Source organism: Chinchilla lanigera, unplaced genomic scaffold, assembly GCF_000276665.1.
Source record: "Chinchilla lanigera isolate Chin_1 unplaced genomic scaffold, ChiLan1.0 scaffold00007, whole genome shotgun sequence".
NCBI classification, from domain to species: domain Eukaryota; kingdom Metazoa; phylum Chordata; class Mammalia; order Rodentia; family Chinchillidae; genus Chinchilla; species Chinchilla lanigera.
Window position 1 is genome coordinate 28,886,782 of NW_004955408.1, and position 19,427 is coordinate 28,906,208.

Genomic DNA, 19,427 nt, shown 5'->3' on the forward strand with positions numbered 1-19,427 from the left:
TAACACCCAAAGTTAAAGGAGGAAAGGTTTATTGTAGCTCACAGTTTGTAGAGGTTTCAGTCTATAGTCAGCTGGCTCCAAGGCAGGGTGTCATGGGAGAGGGGCATCAAAGAGGAAAAACAGTTCACGATGAGCAGAAGGCATCAAAGCAGTGAATTATAGTTGAAGAAGCAGCAAGCGATGACAGCAGCCCTCTTTCTGTCCCTTATATTCTATCCAGGCTACGTGTCGCTAGGGCAAGTAGCTCTCACAACCAGGGTGGGCCTTCCCATTATTCACAGAACTATGTGCAAGCACAGAACTATGCAAAACCAATCAGTGGACTAATTTAGTAATCACACACCCTTGACCCCAGCATCACACACTCTAGATCCAGCCACCTCTGAAAAGCCCTACCTATAAGCACATGAAGCTTTGGTGGACATTAGGACAAGAGCCATAACATTTAATAAGCACAGTTCCAGTGGAATGGTGGGAGTGGAAGGCCAACTTAGTGGAGGGCAGTATGGGGAGTAAATGAGAGTAAGGAAGTAGAATAAGCAAGTAGATTCCTTTCTTGAGAAGTTTGGACTCTGAAGGGAAAAGTGGCAGGGCATTCTGACCAGGGAGATGGAAGGTTAAGACAGGGGAGACCTGAAGGCATTGAAATCTTGATAGGAGGAACCAGGACTGAGGGAAAAGGGAAGATGCCAGTGAGGACAGACACAAGGATTTGGCCCAGATGCTCATGGTAGAAGAAAAGGTGGGATCCAGGTACCTGGGGTAGCTCACAGGGCTGAGATGAAATTGAAGCATGTGATTTATATGTGAGGTGAAAGGACACCAGCAGGGGAATGGAAAGATGGCCCAGGGAGGGAAGGCAGCCAATGAGAGGTTGTTATTAAGCCAGCTACCCCAGTGGGTGAGTGAAGCTTAATTCTGCAGGGAAGTCTTAGAAAATGAGGTAAATGCCTATCTTAGAATTCTTCTGGCCAAGGGCAAGGGTCCTTGGGTATGCAACTCCCAGCATCTGGCAGATGTTGCTTAATGGCTATCCCTGGGGTGTGTTGCAAGGGACTGTGTGACACTTCTGGCCCATAATGCATTGGGAGGAGGGTCCCACAGCTGGAGAGCATCTCTTTGACAAAGATCCAGGCTCTTGTTTGAAATCTGCTAATGGGCCCAGAAATGATCAAGGCATCCAACTATATGTGGATGGAGTTCTGGCTGTGTCTGGTTTGTGGGTACAGTCAGGGCGTCTTCCCATCTGTATCCTCGTCTATGCTCTCTGACCACTGTTGTTCCAAAGGGATTTGTTGGTAATACCAATTTTTGAAATGAAAAGTTTCAAGTAACAAAACAAAACACTTGCTAAGGCAAGGGAAGAACTCAAAATGGCCAGAGAGGCAGTCTGTGTGGGATCAGTCTTGGCTGCCAGTTACTATCTATGTGGCCTTGGTTGAGGAGTCTCTGAACCTCACTTCACCATATACAGCACTAGGCTCTCAGAGCTTTGAGAAAAAAAAATACCAAGTCCTTTACATAATATATTCTTTGTGAGGAATGCCACTGTTACTGCAAGTTCAACCCATGGACCTTTTTGTGACCATAGATCTCCACTTTCCATGGGGGATCACGTCCTCACCCTAGTCTATGTGGTGGGGTGGGGCAGACCTCACTGCCAGCTCTAGGGACAGGTAGTAACCCAGGCCTGGTCGATCACTGACCAATGATTCATTCTGGTAGTGGGGTGGAGCAGGGGACCAACCAAGGGAAAATGACTCTCACATTCTCCTGGAGGAACTTGGGGATTGCCGAATTGAGGATGTGTCCATAGTTGTGGGAGGATCATCTTTGCTCCTGTGTAGAAAGAGCAAGCCTAGGCTTGGGGTTTTGGCTCACCTTGTGACCACCAACACGGTCACCCACACCCTGAGCATGTACATGTGCCCATTTCAGGTTGGTCTGCCACTGGGGAACCATACACACTCGTACGTACCAGAAGATAAACAAGTGCCTGCTGCTCCTTGGCTGGCGCCCAGGCCGGGGGTGGAATAAACAATCCCAGTGACTTTCTGAAAAGCAAGCGTGTGTGGCAACAGGCACCATGGAGACAAGCAGACTGTACCAGAGCAGAGACAGCAACCAGCCCCCAAAGCCACCCTGTGCATGCTTGTGACCCCCCCATACACAATGTATCTCATGCTAGCCCACCCTGTCTTTGACTATATTGTGTTCACATCCATTCCATTAAACACAATTTGGCCCACCCTCATCGCCTAGCCAGCTATTCCCATTCCAGCTTTGCCTGAAGCCGAAGGCTTTGAGGAGGTCCAAGGTCCCCATACAACTGTATCCATAGTTCTAGACCCCTTCACTTGTACACTGGCCCTGGTCAGGGCTGAATTTCAGAAAAATCACAGTCTCTAGGGAAGGTGTGTGCTCTGTATGTATGTGTATTGACACTGGCAATATCATATAAATCCAACTTTCTATAAAATTCTTGCATAAAGTTCTTGTACATCAGGGGGATACACACAACACACATTCACACACTCTTTCAAGAAACGCTCAGACCCGGCACCCCTTAAGACTTATACAGACACTCAGATATGCTCCTGTCCTCATGCATGCAGCACATAACCCAAGTTCCCTGAGATGGTGATGATGGCAGTGTGCCGTTTACTGGCTCCTACGTGTTCTATGGTCATCATTTCATTCTATTTTATCCTTAAGGAAAACCATCAGCGATGATACAGTTATTACTCCCATTGCATGGGTGAAGAAACTGGCTGACCTTCAGAGAAGTAGTAACTTGCCAGGGCCAAAGAAACAGAAAGAGGCAAAGCTGGGAATCACTCCAGCTATACCATCGCCCTACTCAGATATACATGTAACACCACACACACACACCTGCCACCTCAGTCAGTGCAGATAACTAACTGATGTTTATGGATTCACCTTTCCCTCTCTAACCACCTTGCATGGCCCCCAACCATCACTGTGCTGGCCTGAGATCATGAATCTCCCTGGCCTGGGCATGTACAAGTACACCCTGATACCCAAAGATACCCTCCCTCTTTGCAACTCCCTTACTCCCAGCAGCTGCAGGCCCTGGCCCGACTGGGGGCGGCCCCAGAATTTGGATGGGTGACTCAGGCTGAATCATGGCCCAGCTGCTCCTTAGCATCCCCTCCCCCATTTTGCCCAGAAAGCCTGTTTGGAAGGCAGAGGTGGGCCTTTGGGAGCCTGGGGGAGGACAGAAGGGAATAAGCACTTAAGAAGGAAAAATAGGCACAGTAGGGCTTCTCTGGCAGCCTCAACCCATATTTGTTCTGTCCGGACACAGGCCAGGGGATCCCTCTCTGATCCCAGAGCCCATTTAGGTTCCCTTCCCTTACCTCTCGGCCCTAATAATAGTATCAACAATAACAATATTAACTATTCCAGTTAATCACTCACATTGTATAGCACTCTACAGTTATTAAATTCTCTATTAGCCCTAAGGAGTGGAAATTAACCTCCTGGCCTTGGAGCCGGACAAATTGAGGCTCAGAGTTTGCATGATTGGACCAACAGCATGAAATGACAGAACTAGGAGGAAAGCTCAGCCTCCCACTCCAATCTGTGGACTTACAGTTGGGGGGCCTGATGGGGACCATGCGGGGCTATAGCATAGTGGCCATGGGGAAGGTATGCTGGGGGCACTACAGGAGCATGGTTGGGCCATGGCAGGGGCACTACAGGGGCACATAAGAGGGCATGGCTGAGGCATAACTGGTGGCTTGGTAGGTGGCAGAATTGTAGATACATTTTCCTCTACCACCCTGCAATTAACAGGTTGTGGAATTACTTAAGCTTTCAAATCTTTCGGTGTTTCAGATGAAGGCTAATAAATCCAGAGCACGGAGAGATGAGAAAGCTCATCTGATGAGAAAGCTTTGGTTACGGGACCTTTGTTTCCCGAAGCCTCAGTTTCCCCATCTAAAAAAGCCTCAGGCGGGGGGGGGGTCTATTAAGAGGTATGAGTGAAATCACACTCACATGCCCTTTAGAAGCCTGGAAAGGCTTCACCAAGGGCTGTTTTTCACATTTTGTTTTATTCTTTAAAAAACACCCATGGGTGGATGGGCAGAGGGCAGAGTGGGCTTCTGGAAGCCTGGGGGTGGTGCTGAGAGGGGAGTGGGTGACATCTCTTCCTTTCCCCCTGCCTGGGCTCCGTCTGGCCTTCCCCCACCCTCAGCCCAGAGCTTGTTTCTAGGCAACGGGATAGATGCAGGGATGGTTTGGAGGGGAGAGAGCTATAAATAGGGAAGAGAGAAAACAAAAATAAAGTTCCAGAGAAAGCCAGGAAGCTGCATTACTGGGCAGTGGGGGTAGGTAGACAGATGAATGGGGGGGACATGAGGACAGCCCCCAGTCCTCATCAAGGGGAGGGATACTTTCCAGTTAGCCACCCAGCAAGGATTCTGAGTGCGGATGGGTGGAATGGGGGTTTTTGTGTGCATCTGAACAGCACAAGGGTGGTGAGAAAAAATTGCTCTGGCCCAATGAGTAGTAGCAGAAGGAAAGATTTAAATGGGCTGAATTGAGGGCAACTTGTCCCGATGGAGGAAGGAACACAAGCAGAGGAAGAGGAAGTAGGGGCCAGTAGGAGTGGACCTGGGCACGTGGGCTTCGGAAGGCTCCCTGACCAGTCTCAGCCTCGCTGACTACACACTTTTGCACTCAAACCCAGAGGAGTGTATTTCCTCTACCTGCAACTCTTGGTCTTCTGGAGATGTCCCCACACTACCCTCTTTCCATTCAGGTTCTAGTTCCATGTCTTCTCCTCAGATACTTGATATGGCCACCTTAATGTGGCTTTTCACCGACTCCCTCCCTCTGACTCTGCCACATTGTTCTGTGTTCTTCATGGAACTTGCAATCATCTTGTTGATCATTTTATGATCAGTGGGAGGTGAGGTGACAGGGAGTCTGCCTGGAGGACCCTTCCCTGAAGTCACCCACTTCTGAGAGCAGAGCCCACGTGTAACACGCTGTTGAATCCTAAGGGAATGCACACAGCACACATGGGCAGCATCTGTGTGCACACATGAACACAGGCATAGACATAGCACATATGTATGCCTATACCACAGGTATGTGCATGTGCATGTGTGTGTGCCTGTGCACGTACACACACACACACACACAATGTTGCTCCTAGGCTCCATGACATTGCACAAGTGTTTGTAATCTTCACATTGCTGCTTCTTCACATTTTCCTATTGTGGGTGTGCTTCATTTGTTTGTCTCTCTTCAAAGCTACAAAATGCCTATTTTGGAAATTCCAAGGTCATTGGGCTTTGGAGTCAGTCTTGGGGCTCAGGATGGCCTTTACCACTTCCCAGCAATGTGACTAGGGCAGGGAGCTTTGCCTCTGGGACCCCCACACCCTCATCTATAAATAGGGCTCACAACAAGCAAGATTTAAAGTTGGTTTCAAGTGAAATAAATGGCGATAAGTACCACATGCCTGGGATATACTGGTCACTTGGGAAATGGCTGTGTGCCTGTCACGTGGGAGGAGCCCATGAGCTGTGTGGGCTTACACACGCACTGCTGTCTGACACAGGGCTGACATCCTCCGCTGACGCTTCTGGGCCTGTGTCTGGAATGCATTTAAAGTGACCCTGACAGATGAGAACATTGCTCTCTGAGCAGAACCATGCTCAGTGGGGCCAGGTGTAGGGCTTGGCACCTGCGAAGGAGGCATAAATCTCCCCTCAGGCCAGGTGGTTAACCTGGTTTTGGCATCTAAAAATGAGGAGCGGGTGCGGTTGTTGGATTGGCAGTCACAAACTCTTTAGAGGGCAGGCAGTTCATGAAAATGAAGTGGATAGGTATAATACAGTAAGAAGGGAAAGCGACTAAGGGTCCATGGCCAACTGGAAAAGGTATGCACAGCCCAAAGGTATTCAAATTTTAAAAATTTAAAACCTGGTGTAGCAAATGGAACGTATCCAGAGGCCTATTCAGCCCGAGGGTCGTGAGTTTGCCATCCCCAAAGATCGCGAGTCGCACATAGTGATTTAATTCAAACCCAAAGGGATTTCATGCTCCTCAAACCCTCACTCGAGTCAGAGACTCCAAACTCACCAGTTCTCTCTAAACACAGACACACTGACACGCACATGCACACGGACACACACACACTCTCAGGGCTCATCTGCCAGCTGCTTCCTGCTTCCGGAAATAAAGACACCCCCCCCACACACACACACACTGCAGGCCAAGGTGACCCGAGCAGACTGGTTGGTCTCCTGCCGTGCTCGAGGCCTTTCCAGGCTTGGAATCGTCTCGCCTCCGACGATCCCGGGGAGAAGGAGGCGCAGATGCTCGGGGGTTGAGTAAATAGAGCAAGCATCATCCATGTTTGGGGCTGAAGAGCTTCAGCTTGGGCTTCGACTCCCCACTGAGTCCTGGCTGAGGCGTGAAAGAGGGCGGGTCTTCGCGGCGAGGCTGGGGGCCTCTGCGGCAAAGCCCTGCCCGACGCCTGCAAGGCAGGGGCGGAGCCTCTGCAGCTAAAGAGGGCAGGGGCGCTGCGCAAATAGGGGCGGGGCCTGGAGCGGAAGCCTCTGAGCCAATAAAGGCAGCGTTTTCTCTCTGCCGGGGTGGGGCCTCTGCGCAGAACCCACAGGATAGCGCCCTTTTCTTCCTCACTCTGAGGCGGTATTGTTGTCCCTCTAGTACCGATCCTGGTCAGCTCCAAGCTCCTGGACTCCTTCCGGGAGGTCTACAGACCCACTTCGGCCGAGAACTCAAAACTTTCAGGCGCCCCTCTAGGAGGAGGAGAACACCTCATGCCAGCTCTCTGTCCTCTTCTGGAACTGGCCCATTTCCCCTACCCTAAGCTGAGTTTTTCTGCGTTGGGCAGGTGTGGGTAGGTGTGTGCAGGTGTACACGTCCTGCCGCGGGAAGAGGTCTGTCTGCGTGTAACGGCGTCTTTCTGGGTCAGCACGGCTGGTTTTTGAAGGCTTCTCCCAGCCGCAGGTGGAACTGAGAGCGCGCGCGTCTGCACGTGTGCACTGGCCCGGGTACGTACACGCGGGTTCGCTCCTGAGGACCTGCGTACGTGCGCGCGCGTGCCCCCTGCCTGTGCGGCGCGGGGCTTCCCTTGGCCTTGTACCCCAATAAGCGCGTTGCGGCCCAGCAGGTGGCGCCCCCGAACCACCTTTCCGCCTCCCAGTCAAGGTGCGTCCCAACCCGGGGAGACCCTCCTCCTCCCCTCCAGGTCTTGGGCGGGGACGAAGAGTAGAAGATGGAGAAGTCCAGGTCCCGGTAGTCAGTGCTGTGCTTGGGTAGAGTGTGGCAGACCCCAAAGAGCAGAGGGCCACTCCGGGTCCCGGAAGCCCACCTGCCTCCGCCACACGCGCTCAGCCCTGTCCATGTGGCGCTGGCTACAGACAGATTGGCTTTATTCATGGACACACGCGGGTGGGGGCGGTCGGGCCCGCCCGCCCGGGACACGCTCACACGGGGTGGGGGAGGGGGCTCTCCATGCCACAATCACAACACACGATGCCCGCGCTCCGACCGGGCCGGCTGGGGGAGAGGGCGTGGCACAGCCTGGCTCCTGGTTTTGGTTAAAAAAAAAAAATGTTCTTGGGGTCGATGTGGGTGTGGGATGGAGTGCTCGGGGGCTGCCCGGGAGCCCCCTCGGAGAACCTCTGTCGGGGGTGTTGGAGGAGCCATCACTTTTCTATCTTCGTTTAAAAATACATAAAACATGCTACATCCGCACAGACACTGGACAGGGTGGGACCACAGGGGGCCACAGAGACTCCTAGCCGCGGTGGAAGCCCCGGCCCAGTCCATGCCCCAGGGTTGGACGCGGGCGGGTAGGACAGACAGATAGACAGACACAACAGGCTCCAAGGGGGCGCCTCGGAGAAGGAAGATCTCGTGTTCTGGGGAAAGGGTAGAAGGACAGCCCTGGCTCTGGGGGGTGGGGCAGGGACAGGGAAGGAATTGTGCTGCTGGTGGGGGGCCGTCCCGCTCCCTTAGGCCTCTGGCTCATATTCCTGATACTCCTCCTGCATCAGAGGGGTAGGATGAGGTAGAGAAGAGCAAAAGGAAAGGGGGAATTGGAGACCAACAGCCAAGCCTGGCCGCCGGATCCCTCCGGAGGGATTGCGCACCCCTCCCCTTAGGCCTGGAGGGACCTAGAGTGAGGGACAGCAGGATTCCCTGGGCTCTTTTAGGCCCATCTGTTCTCCCCTCCATCCTTCCGCTTCCTGCCGCCTGGTTCTAAGTGCAGTTCCCAACCTTATCATGCAAGGGACCACCCACCAGGGCCAGAATCGGCAGCAATCTTCCTGGCTGCCCAGAGACCCACCCGGCCCTGCTACCCCCTCACCTGGGGTGGCTCCTCATAACTTTCCCCTTCTGGCTCCATCAAGGGCTCAATTAGTGGCTCCTCAGCAGCTTCCTGCGCCACTTCCTCTGGCTGTGGGCAGAGAAGGGCAAGGCTGGTGAGGACAGCAGGGAGAGCCCGGGAAATCTATGCGAGTAAAGCCTCTGGCTGATTGGAAGCATGGGGGAAGGCAAGGAAGGGTTAGCAGTGCAAGAATTTTTAATGAAACCTTTTATTTGGAGCACCTTGGAAGTGGGGTGGTATGAGAGTGAAATCCTTCCTGACCATCACCCCAAGCTGGGAGTGTTGGGGGCCAGGGTGCTAAGGCTCTCTGTGCCTCTCCCCCAGCACTTGGCAGCCTCTGCGCATCCATCATTTGTGACTGGATTGGAATAGGGGGAGAGACAGCACACTCAGTCACCCATTTGTCCCTCTCTCCTTTGTGTCTGGCTCCACTGGATGGCAGGACCCCAGAGAGAACCATGGAGACTCCCCTCCAGGGCCGGAGGGAGATGGAGGCTTAGGGACAGGGATGGGCAGGGGCTCTGAGCCATTCCCCAGCCACCCTCCACTCATCCCTCCCCCAGGGCCCAGCATGGCCTGGTTTCTTCACTGTTGCTATTTTAGGATAAGCTGGAAGCAACAGCTCCTGGTGTTGCTTGGATGTGTGAGCTAAGACTCTCCCCTCCCCCTTGCATCTGCTGCCCAGCTAGGCACAGATCAGCAGGCATGCACATGGGGGGCTGCCAAATCCATGGCTGGCCACCTGGAGGTGAGCACATGTATGTGCACAAAACAGGACTGAGCTGGTTGCACATACGGACACATGAAACCGTCCCTGTCCGTGTGGACCCATGAGTTTACAGCTCCTGCCCCGCTTTATTCCTCCTACTGCAGAGATGGGTATACCAAGGCACAGGAAATGGGGAAGTGTTTGCCCCAAGTCACTCAGCTATGACCAGAATTCAGGGAAGAAATACAGTGTTATAAATCCTGTCCTGCGTGCTATATGTGCATACAGAATGAACGTGTACATTGTGGTCTAGTCACACAGCGGAATAGCACCCAAGAGTAAGGAACGACAGTAGGATGTACTTTATGAAGATATTTACATGAAGTTAAAAAAAAAACACCTAATTTGCGGTGGTAGAAGTGAGGAAGCAGGTACTCTTGTGGGGGTATATAAGGCCAAGATTGAGGTGAGGTAAGTGAGGTGCACAGGGTTCATGTGCTAGGGAAGCATTCACTTCCAGGGTCCTAAAGATGTAGCCCCATGAGTGGGTGCTGGCCACCCTTCCCTTGTCTCTGCCTAGCCCTGGCTTTAGGGGCAGGGACTAGGAAGGCAGAACAAAGGATGTGTTGCGGGGGCTGATGTTTTGAGCTGACTGTTGGTGACATAGGGGAGTTCCCCTTCTGAAAATTTCATGGGGCTGCATGCTTTTTGCATGTTCGTTGTACTTCAATAAAAAGTTACTTAAGGGTCAGGTATATAGTTCAGTGGTAGAGCACATGCTAGGTAAATAGGAGACCCTGAGATCCAGCCCCAGCACCAAAACAAACAAAAAATTCACTTAATCCCAGCCTGGCCATTTGCTAGCTATCTGGCATCATTTCACCTCAAATCACAGCAGCCTGGGATGGAGGATGAGGTAAGGCTGTGTGCTTTGAGGAACTATGATGAGGACTCCATGATAATGGGCTGAAAGCAAGCTGGAAGGTGGAAATTATCAGAAATGCTGGCTGTGAGCTTGCCTGGGTTCCTGCACCCCTGAGAGCCTTGAAGTGTTGCTGTTTGGATTGTAACTCTAACCTTGAGTCCCTTGAGAGGGCAGCCAAGAGGTGTTTCCAAGCACTGGTAGGAGAAAAATGGCCAGAAAGAAATGACTGTGTGCAAAGACCTGTCACGAAGGCCCTCAGGATGGCATATCAGGCCCGGATCTGCCTCTCTCTCTCTACCCCAGCAGCTAGTACAGGGCCTGGGCCTGTGTTGGCACAAAGTGACTCCCGTGATGTGGACCTAAGCTTATGATCCCAACAACCTTACAAGAGAAGGAGGCCAGGAGGTCTTTGGTAAGTCACGTCACCTCTGAGCCTCAGTTCCTCTATTTGTAAAATGGGCCAGTAATGGTACCTTTCTCAAAGCAACACTGTGAAGATTCACTGAGTCACTCCAAGTAAAATGTCTAGGGATCAATGGATGGGAATGATCACTGGTAACATGATTACAGGAAATAGAAATTATATAAATGGTAAAATGTGGAGACAGCACTGGGACCAGAACTACTGAGTGAAGACCTAAGCTTTGACACATGGAACGAACCAACTGCAAAATGTCTGGCGTGGAAGGTGGTAATGGGGTCTCCCCAGCCGGTAGATACATTCAGCTAGATGGCACCCTGATCATCCAAACCAAATGTTGAAGAGCCTCCACTTCCACGTGTGGGCACAGACACAGGGACTCACAGGAGGAATGTCTAGATGTACATATAGTTGCACAGGGCACACTGTCCTTGTGGTACACCTCCATGCCTACCTGTTGTCACACGATCCCCTGGGGGCAGACACAACCTGCTTGTATGACCATGTGGCCAAATGGACCACTCACTGTATGGAAGCCAGGCTCTGCCTGTGTCTCGGTGGTTCAAAAAGTGTTGCCCCTGGGATTGGGGCATTGGCATCACCTGCATACTTGTTAGAAACAGAAATTCTTGGGCCCCCCTCAGACCTACTGAACCAGAAGTTCTAGGGATGGGGTTGACCTATATTTTCACACAGCCTCCTGGTGATGCTGATACATGTTTAAATTTTGAGAATTTCTCGTCTGTATTATCTCTAACCTGCCTAAGGACTATTGTGTTCATCTTCCATGTTACTGGCAGATAATCAGGCTAGGGGTAGCTGTCCATGGCCACACAGCCAGTGAATAGTACAGTTGCTCCATGGGGCTCAAGAGCTCACAGCTCTTTCCCTACGGGATGTTCTGATGGAGTCCTCTGTCCTCATGCTTACATGTGTAGCCACTATCACTCCACTGGAGAAACAAATATGTGATGAGCAGACCCCTCCCACCATATACCTGCTCACACCTGCCTTCGGGCCTTTGTATTTGCCATTGTTAACTGTCTGAAGTACACTTCTTGCACATCTATCTCATCCCCTGGGTGTTGGCTCAGAAATCACGTTCTCAGTGAAGACCTTCTGGCTCAAGTAGCTCTCTCCCCCTTTGACTTTATCCTACTATCTTTGTTGTCTTTTCTTCCCAGCACCTATCCCAGTTGGAAGTCACCTGGTTTATTGGCTTGCTTTTTACCATCTCTCCCCACTACATCAGCTGCGTAAACAGAGAATCCTACTGACTGCAGGAGCCTCTAGGACAACTCCTTGCTGACACTGACATTCATTTAATAAAATGAATGACACCTGCAGATGTGGCCAGAAGTGAGCCGGGTCACACTGGCAAGTGGGATCATGCACACAGCCAGTTCTGGGTCCCCGTCACAGGGAGCAGCGCATCTGCACACACAATCCGAGTGCACAGATGGCCTCATTCTGAGCCCTGTAGAATGGAAGACAAGGATGTCTGTGCCCCAGGCTGGCCAAGGGTGCAGGGGAGAATACTGTTTATTTGTGTGCCTGGTGTGTGTGTGTGAGAGGGAACATACGTGTGGCAGACAGTCACTCACCTTCAGGTCCGTGGGAAACTCCTCCTTCTTTACCAGGCCTGTGGCTGCCGCTATGTTCCCAGCCCCAGAGAACACAGCTCCTCCCAGATGTGACGCCTGCTCCTTGGTTTTCTCAGCCACTGGAGCATCAAGGAATGTGGAGAAGGGGTTGAGGGGCAGGGTTAAGGAGGCACAGATTCCCCTATATAACGTCTCATGGCCTGTTCTCCCCAGGGTACCCCCGCAGAAGCCTTGGGAGCCCTCCCGCTCTCCGGGCCTGATGATAGGGAAGGGGACTGTGCCAGGGCTGGGCTGGTACCTGAGGCCACACCTTGTACCACCCCCTCTCGGGTCTTGCTTCCTGTAGGAAGAAAAACAAAGAGCACATGTAAGGAGTCTGAGCTAAGGGAACAGAGATGCCAGCACGGCACAGGGGTTATAGCCTGGGCAGAAGGATGCACAGGTAACAGTGGGTACCCTGGGCCCATTCCCACCTTGCTGGTACCCATGTCTTACAAGTCCTTCCCCCATATTAATCATACTGGGCCCCACGCCTCCTTTCTTAGGCTTCCTAGTTCTCCCTGTTGGCCTGACACCTGTACCTCCCCTCAGTGGCTGCAAAGCAGTGACCCACACCATTTCATGCACTCCTCTCCCCAGCCTGCAAGGTGGGTAGCTGAGTGGGAAACAGAAGCTTGGAAAGCCCTGAAACCAGTAAGTGTCCAAATGGGCATTCAAATTCAGGTGTTTGTGAAAATCCCTGCTGCCAAGTACTGTAGGAGTGCATGACCTAGGTTGGGAGCCAAGTGGAGCTGGGGGAACAAAGCTATGTATTTTGAAAGGTGCTCCCAGTGCCCCTACGTGTGACTGTCCATGTCCCACTACTCCATTTATTCTACATTCTCTCTTAACAAGGGTCAGACCCTTCATTGTGTTTAAAGTGGAGTCTTAGGTTCAGGTGGGTCTAAAGGTGATGTGAAGATTGTGTTGGGCACCCCTTCCATTGGCTGGGCCTTCCCGGGCAGGGAGCGCCTTGGTCACAGCAATATGGGAAGGCTGCTAGGAAAGGCAAGAAGCCCTGAGCTGGGGTGGGGAGTCCCCAGGGAATGGGGAGTCTCTCAGTTGAGGATTTAGCAACCTGGACAACTGATGTTGAGCTCAGAAGGGGCCTCGGGGAGGTGAGACCTATGGACAGAGCAGAAGGTGAGGCCAATGTGGACAGAAGATGCTGATGGCAAAGGCCATCCAGAACCCAGAGAAAAGAGTGGGCAGGTTGCATGGCCCTCATTCACTCCTCCTGCAAATGTTTGTTTGCTCTGTGTCAGGACCTGGGCTAGTCACTCACTGAATGGGGTAAGAGGGGAGCAGGTTCAGTTTCTGGACCTCAAGTAATGGGGACCTCAAGCAGTAGCCCCCAAGGGCTTCATGAGGGCAAAATGGATATTGCCTGGGCTTGGAGAAATGGGGAGTAGGCAAGTATTCTGGAAGGAGGGTGACTCGGGTTCAGAGAACCATGCAGCAAGGCACAGAAGTGCGACTGGGCCCACGTGCCAGGAAAAATGGGCATGTTAAGAAATGAAACTGGAATGTAGACCGAGACAGGGTCACGAAGGGCACAAATGCTAGGCTACAGGGTGCTGAGGCTTTAATGTGCAGGGACTGGGGGTGCTTTTTTGGGGGATCCTGGGCAGGGGAGGAACAGGGGGTGCCAATCTGAAGAGGAGGGCAGTGTGGCTTGCAGGGGTGCCGTCTGTTAGAAGAGACAGTGACAGGAATGCCAGGGGTTACAGGAGTGGAGCGATAGGGCTGGCAAGGAGGCAGGAGGGAGGCCAGGGCTGGGGTCGGGCAGATGTGGGCTCAAGGCTTTTCCTTGTTTCTATCACCACTGCCCTCACCCAGGCCACCCTCTCTTCTGGTGGCTACACTATTTCCTAATGGGACTCCCTGCAATTTGCTGTGTCCCTAAAGGCCTGAGAGACCTCTCTAAACTGAAGTCAGATCATGTAGTCTGTTGCTTACAGTCTCCCACTGCAATTACAGGAATGTTTTGCTCTGGCCTTACAAGGACCTGGCTCTTGCCTCCCCACCTGAGCTCATTTCCTGCCATTGCTCTGTGCCCTCTGCTTTCTGTGCATTCAAAAGCCCTCATACCTACCTTTTCTGCCCAACCCATCCCTCAGCTGACCCCTATTATTCAAGCTCAAATGTCACCTCTTTCTATCCTATCCCAAGCTCTACCATGAAAATGCTCTATGTCACGAGGAGATGAGGCACCTCGTCACCTGCTGTTCACTGGTACATCCCCAGGAACGCACGATGCTTGGTGCATAGTAAGTGGGCACAGAATGTTCGAATTTGCACAGTTCAAATCTACTGCGATCTTTGGGCAGCTTACTAGCCCCATTAAGCCTGTATAAGGAACACTTGTACCTGCTGCACACAAGCAAGCCTCCAGTCACCATACGGGCTCCAGAAAACAGTAAGTGTAAATTCCAGCCCATTCTCTCTTTATGTAAATGACCCTATGAGCTCCTTTCGCGCTTAGGAAGAGAGATTTTAACCACCTGGCCTTTCTCGTGACACCAGCTGGCAGCTTCCAGAAGGGTGGACAAGAGAACTGGTGACAGTGGAGCCACAGGCGCTGGGGGCAGAGGGACCTGGTAAGCAACCCAGCCCTGGTGATGGCTGGAGGAGCCAGGACTAATAGGGGAGGGACGGCCCACACAGGGTGGGGCTTCAGAGTCTCAAAAGCGGGGTTCAGACCCTAGCTTCCGGTTTAATCAGCTGTGTGACCTTGAGCAAGGTAGGTAAGCCCCTGGGAGCCCCAGTGTCCCTGATCTGTGGAATGGGCTGGGAGCATTGAATGAAGTAATGGATCTAATCATAATTTATACAGCACTTGGTCTAGAGCATGGGTTCAAAACCAGGTAACTATTAATAATGGTAATAGAAATTTGTAAAAAGGAGGCTCTCCGCTTTGATCACTGCAGTCGTCCCTGGTCTTTCAGCAGAATCCCGCCTTCAACCCTTAACCAACCCCGGCTTCCCTGGGCTATGTCCTCAGTGACCCCTGCTGACCCCGCCCCGTCTGCTGACTCATATTCTCCTGCCAGGGTCACTTACTCTCTCTGAGGACCCCGTCCCCAAACCCTCAGAGGATACCCGAGTCCCGCCGCCCCATAAGCCCCGCCCTAGCCCACCGACGTAGAGGACGCCCTCCTTGGTCTTCTCCGCGGCTTCGGTGACCCCCTGCTTGGTTTTCTCAGCGGCAGCCACAACGCCCTCCTTGGCCATGGACAGGCCCTTCATGAACACGTCCATCCTGGCGGCCTGGGAAGGGCGAAGACACGGCACCGGAGCTCTGGCTCCGCACCCCCACCCAGCCCTTCCCGAGGGACGCGGCGCACCCCCGCACCGCCGGGTCTTGGCGCCCCTTCTGGGCCCAGAGCCCCTTCCTCCTCCTCGGACTCCCCAGTGCGAGGCCTGAGGGCTGCGGCGAGTCCCAGCGTCCTTGAAACCCAGGACGCGGGAGGGGCCACGGCCTCTGTTATCCGGAGCCCTGCAACCTGCAGCCCCGTAGAACCGGGATGCTGGGCTCGGCGCGAAGACCCGCGGTCCGCCAGCACACACACGACAGTCACACGGTCATGCACACAAACATACACCACGGACACGCTCACGTGCACATACAGGACATGCAGACGCTCAGACGCGCACGGACCCCCGACACACACGAGCTCGCACGCACGTCCACACGGCCACTCAGGCAGTTACAAACCCAGAGAAACAGACACACGTACCCGGGGGTGCACACTGATGCGCACCACCCTCTCACTGCAGCCCCGCTCCATTTTCCATCCCCTTCCAGCCCCGGTGCCTTCTCCAGCCCCTGCCTCACCCTGCCCCAGTCCCTCCGGGTCCCCAGCCCATTCCCCATCCCCGGCGCGCGGCCGCCTAACCTGGATGCGGGGCCCGGGCTGGGAATGTAGTGGTGGCTGCAGCAGCTGCAGCGAGCAGACCAGGGGGCTCGGCTAGGGCCGGCGGGGGCGAGCTCCTGGCCAGCGGGGTATCCAGCCGCGGCCAGGCGCTCGGGTCACGGGTCCTGAGCAGGGGCGCAGTAGTGCCCGGGCCTTGGCTGCGTTGCCACCAGGAGTACTCCTAGCACCCAGCTCGCTCGCGCGCTCGGGCTTCGGCTCCAGCTCCGGCGCTGCGGCAGCTCTGAGCTCAGCGCCCCCTCTGGCGGCCGCACCGCCCCCTCCGCCTGACTGACAGGGGGCGGGGAGGGTGACATCTCCCCGGAGCAGACGAGCCTCCAGGGGCGGGCCTCCGATACGCCGCTGCGAGGCTCGTAGTCTTTTGGGGATAGGGGAGAGCGATGATGCGACGTGCTGGGAGTGGGGAAGAAATAAAGCGGTCGGGATTGGAGTTCAGACGGGCTGAAATCCTAGCTGCCGTCGTCACTGACTATGAAACCTCAGGTTGCCCGGCTGTCGTTTCCCAAAGCGGTTCCCCTTCTCTAAAACGGATGGCTGACTGGACGCGTGACTATTGAGCGCTTCTAGGTGGCTCGGGTTCAAGGGGTACAGATGGTGGAAAAAGAAAACAAGGTCTCTGCTCTGGAGATTCCACTGTGTGTGTGTGTGTGTGTGTGTGTGTGTGTGTGTGTGTGTGGTGTCTTAGAGGAAAGGAACCCTGAGAGCTCAGGGAATGCGGGATGCAGTGAAGAAGTATTGTCACGGCCAGGACCTTATAGGACAGATGAGTTTTTATCTGACAGACAAATGGAAAGGAGAGTTTAGGCTGTGGAGGTAGCACGGGTAAAGGCACTGTGGCCAGAAATGCAGGCTGTGCAAGTGATAGGCGAAGAGGGAAGGGGATCCAGCAGCCAGACTGCGCAGGGCAGGGAGGGGGGAGGGCGGGAGGATGCTCACATGCCGCTGATAAGACTGCGCTGAAAATTGGTGCAGAGTTTTTGGAAGGCAGTTTGGCACTGTTTACCGATAGCACAAGTGCATGCTCCTTTTGAGCCAAATATCCCCTTCCAGGAATTTATTCCATGAATCTCTACACAGACATTTGTGCAGGGATGTTCCTGGCAGTAGGGTTTATTGGTGCACAAAAATTGCAAAGAATCCAAATGTCCATTTGCAGAGGACTGGCTAGTTAGGTAGAGCACACCCACCCAGTGACATGCTGTGCTGGGGTCAGGAAGGATGAGCGGGCCGCTGTGCCCTGGCATGGGAATAGGTCAAGATATGGGGGTGTAGAGAGAAGCAGCATGTTAGATGGAAATGTGTTGAATGGGCCAATTTTGACACAGAAAAAATTACATATATACTTATAGATAAGATATGAAATGCATATAAATATATAAATTTTGGTATCAAAATATATTTATATAAGTATATGCTGATGTATACACATACATATCACTTATTATACATTATACACAGGCACCTTGTATACAAATATATGCATACAGTTCACCCCTTGTATTCAACCAACCATGGATCAAAAATACTTGGAAAAAATTGGATCTGTCCTGAACATGTAGGGACTTTTTTCCTGTCATTTTCTAAGCAATACAGTATAACTACTATTGACGTAGCATTTGTATTATATTTTAAGTACCTAGAGGTGGGGCTGGGGATTTAGCTCATCGGCACTGCGCCTGCCTGGCAAGCACAAGGTCGTCAGTTTGATTCCCGGTACTGGAAAAAAAAAAAAGTACCTAAAGGTGATTTAAAGTACACAGGAGGATGTGGGTGCATTTGATGCAAATACCATTTGATTGAGGGGCTTGTGGATCCGCTGACTTTGGTATCTGCTGAGGGTTCTGGAGCCCATCCCCTGTGGATACTGAGGGATGGCTGTACTTATTTATAGCCAGATATAAAGAAGACGCCTCTGCATACTTGCAGAATACAGCTCACTGTTAGTCCTTCTGGCAAGTGGGCCCAAGAAGGCTCAGGAAGGGAGACTTTTAAGTTCATCACTTCCTTCTTTGTGTTGTTTGATTACTTTACTTTGGATAGTGTGATATTAGAAACTAGTATGGGAGACATTTTTGGTTCCATGGCATTAGACTTGCTCTCTTCCTATGTTTGGGGCCTCCCTTAGGAGGCAGAGCCTACCTCCCCTGCTAAGAACTGACCATGCCAAATATGTGCTTTTTTTTTTTGTCTTTGTCTTTTTGAGACAGGGTCTCGCTATGCAGTTCAGGCTGGCCTTGGGCTCACTTTGTAGCCCAGGCTGGTCTTGAACTCGCAATGGTCCTCCTGCCTCAGCCTCCTGAGTGCTGGGGGGATTACAGGCATGTGCCACCACGCCTGGCCAAATACTTGCTTTTGTAGCCTTCCTTGCAGCCTGAATATGTGCCTAACATGCGCAGCCTCAGACTCACCAGCCCTGACTGGGAACTTAAGGCTGGTGAGAGCAAGGAGCAGCAGCAGGAGGGGAGTGTGTCCTGAAGTGGTGGTATTGGCGGAGGCAGCTCTTGCCAGAACCACAGGCAGCACTCATTCTGGAAGTGTCCGGCACCAACAGGGCAACAGCACTGTCATGCCCACCTGCAGCATCAGAAGAGACTCCATGGGCCAGCTGGGTGGTAGGATTTGAGGCATCACTTTGAGCTGCCCAGAATTTGTTAATAAACTCCTATCTGCTTATATTAGCTACAAGTGATTTGTGTGGCTCTGTTTCTTGATCTCATCGTTTTTTGCAAAGACCTATCTCCCTGTTTCCTATTGTTTATATTTTATTTTGCTTTTTATTTACATTGTGGGTTTCTCGTATAAGAAAAACCATGTGATACTTAAGCTCGTGTGTCTGATTTATTTCACTTAAAATTATTGTGTCAAGGTACATCCATTTTCCTACAAATGACTCAAGCTTATCCATCTTTATGGCAGAGTAGTGCTTCGCTGTGTATAAATACCACATATTCCTTATCCATTCATCCACTGATGGACACGTAAGTCACATCCACAATTTAGCTGTTATGAATTCTGCTGCTATAAATACAGGTATATGTGTCACTATATCTTTAACTTTTTCAGGAAGATACCTAGAAGCCTTACCAGCATCCCCTAGTCTATTCCACTGGTCCACATGTCTGGTTTTTTGCCAGTACCATGTTGTTTTTATCACTATAGCTTTGTAATATAACTTGCAATCTAGGATTATAATGTTTCCTGCTTTGTTCCTGTTCCCAGTACTCTTTGTGCTATTCTGGGTCCCTTCTGGTTCTATATGAATTTTAAAATTGTTTTTTCTATTTCTGTGAAGAATATTGTTGGTATTTTGATTGGGATTTCATCAAATCTGTGTATTAGTTTTGGGAGAATGACCATTTTGACTATATTGATTCTGGCTATCCATGAACAGGT

The 19,427-nt window shown here is 52.1% G+C and overlaps 1 protein-coding gene across 1 annotated transcript; it reads right to left on the reverse strand.

The window, feature by feature from the left end:
- Positions 1-7,422: 7,422 nt before the first annotated feature.
- Sncb (synuclein, beta) lies at positions 7,423-16,314 on the reverse strand. The gene is made up of 6 exons (XM_005376395.2): positions 15,999-16,314; positions 15,240-15,369; positions 12,359-12,400; positions 12,061-12,179; positions 8,381-8,470; positions 7,423-8,057 (listed from the first exon to the last, which is right to left on the reverse strand). Exons 2-6 carry the CDS (start codon positions 15,358-15,360, stop codon positions 8,025-8,027), a joined length of 405 nt encoding a protein of 134 aa, XP_005376452.1. The 5' UTR covers positions 15,361-15,369; positions 15,999-16,314; the 3' UTR covers positions 7,423-8,024.
- Positions 16,315-19,427: the final 3,113 nt, after the last annotated feature.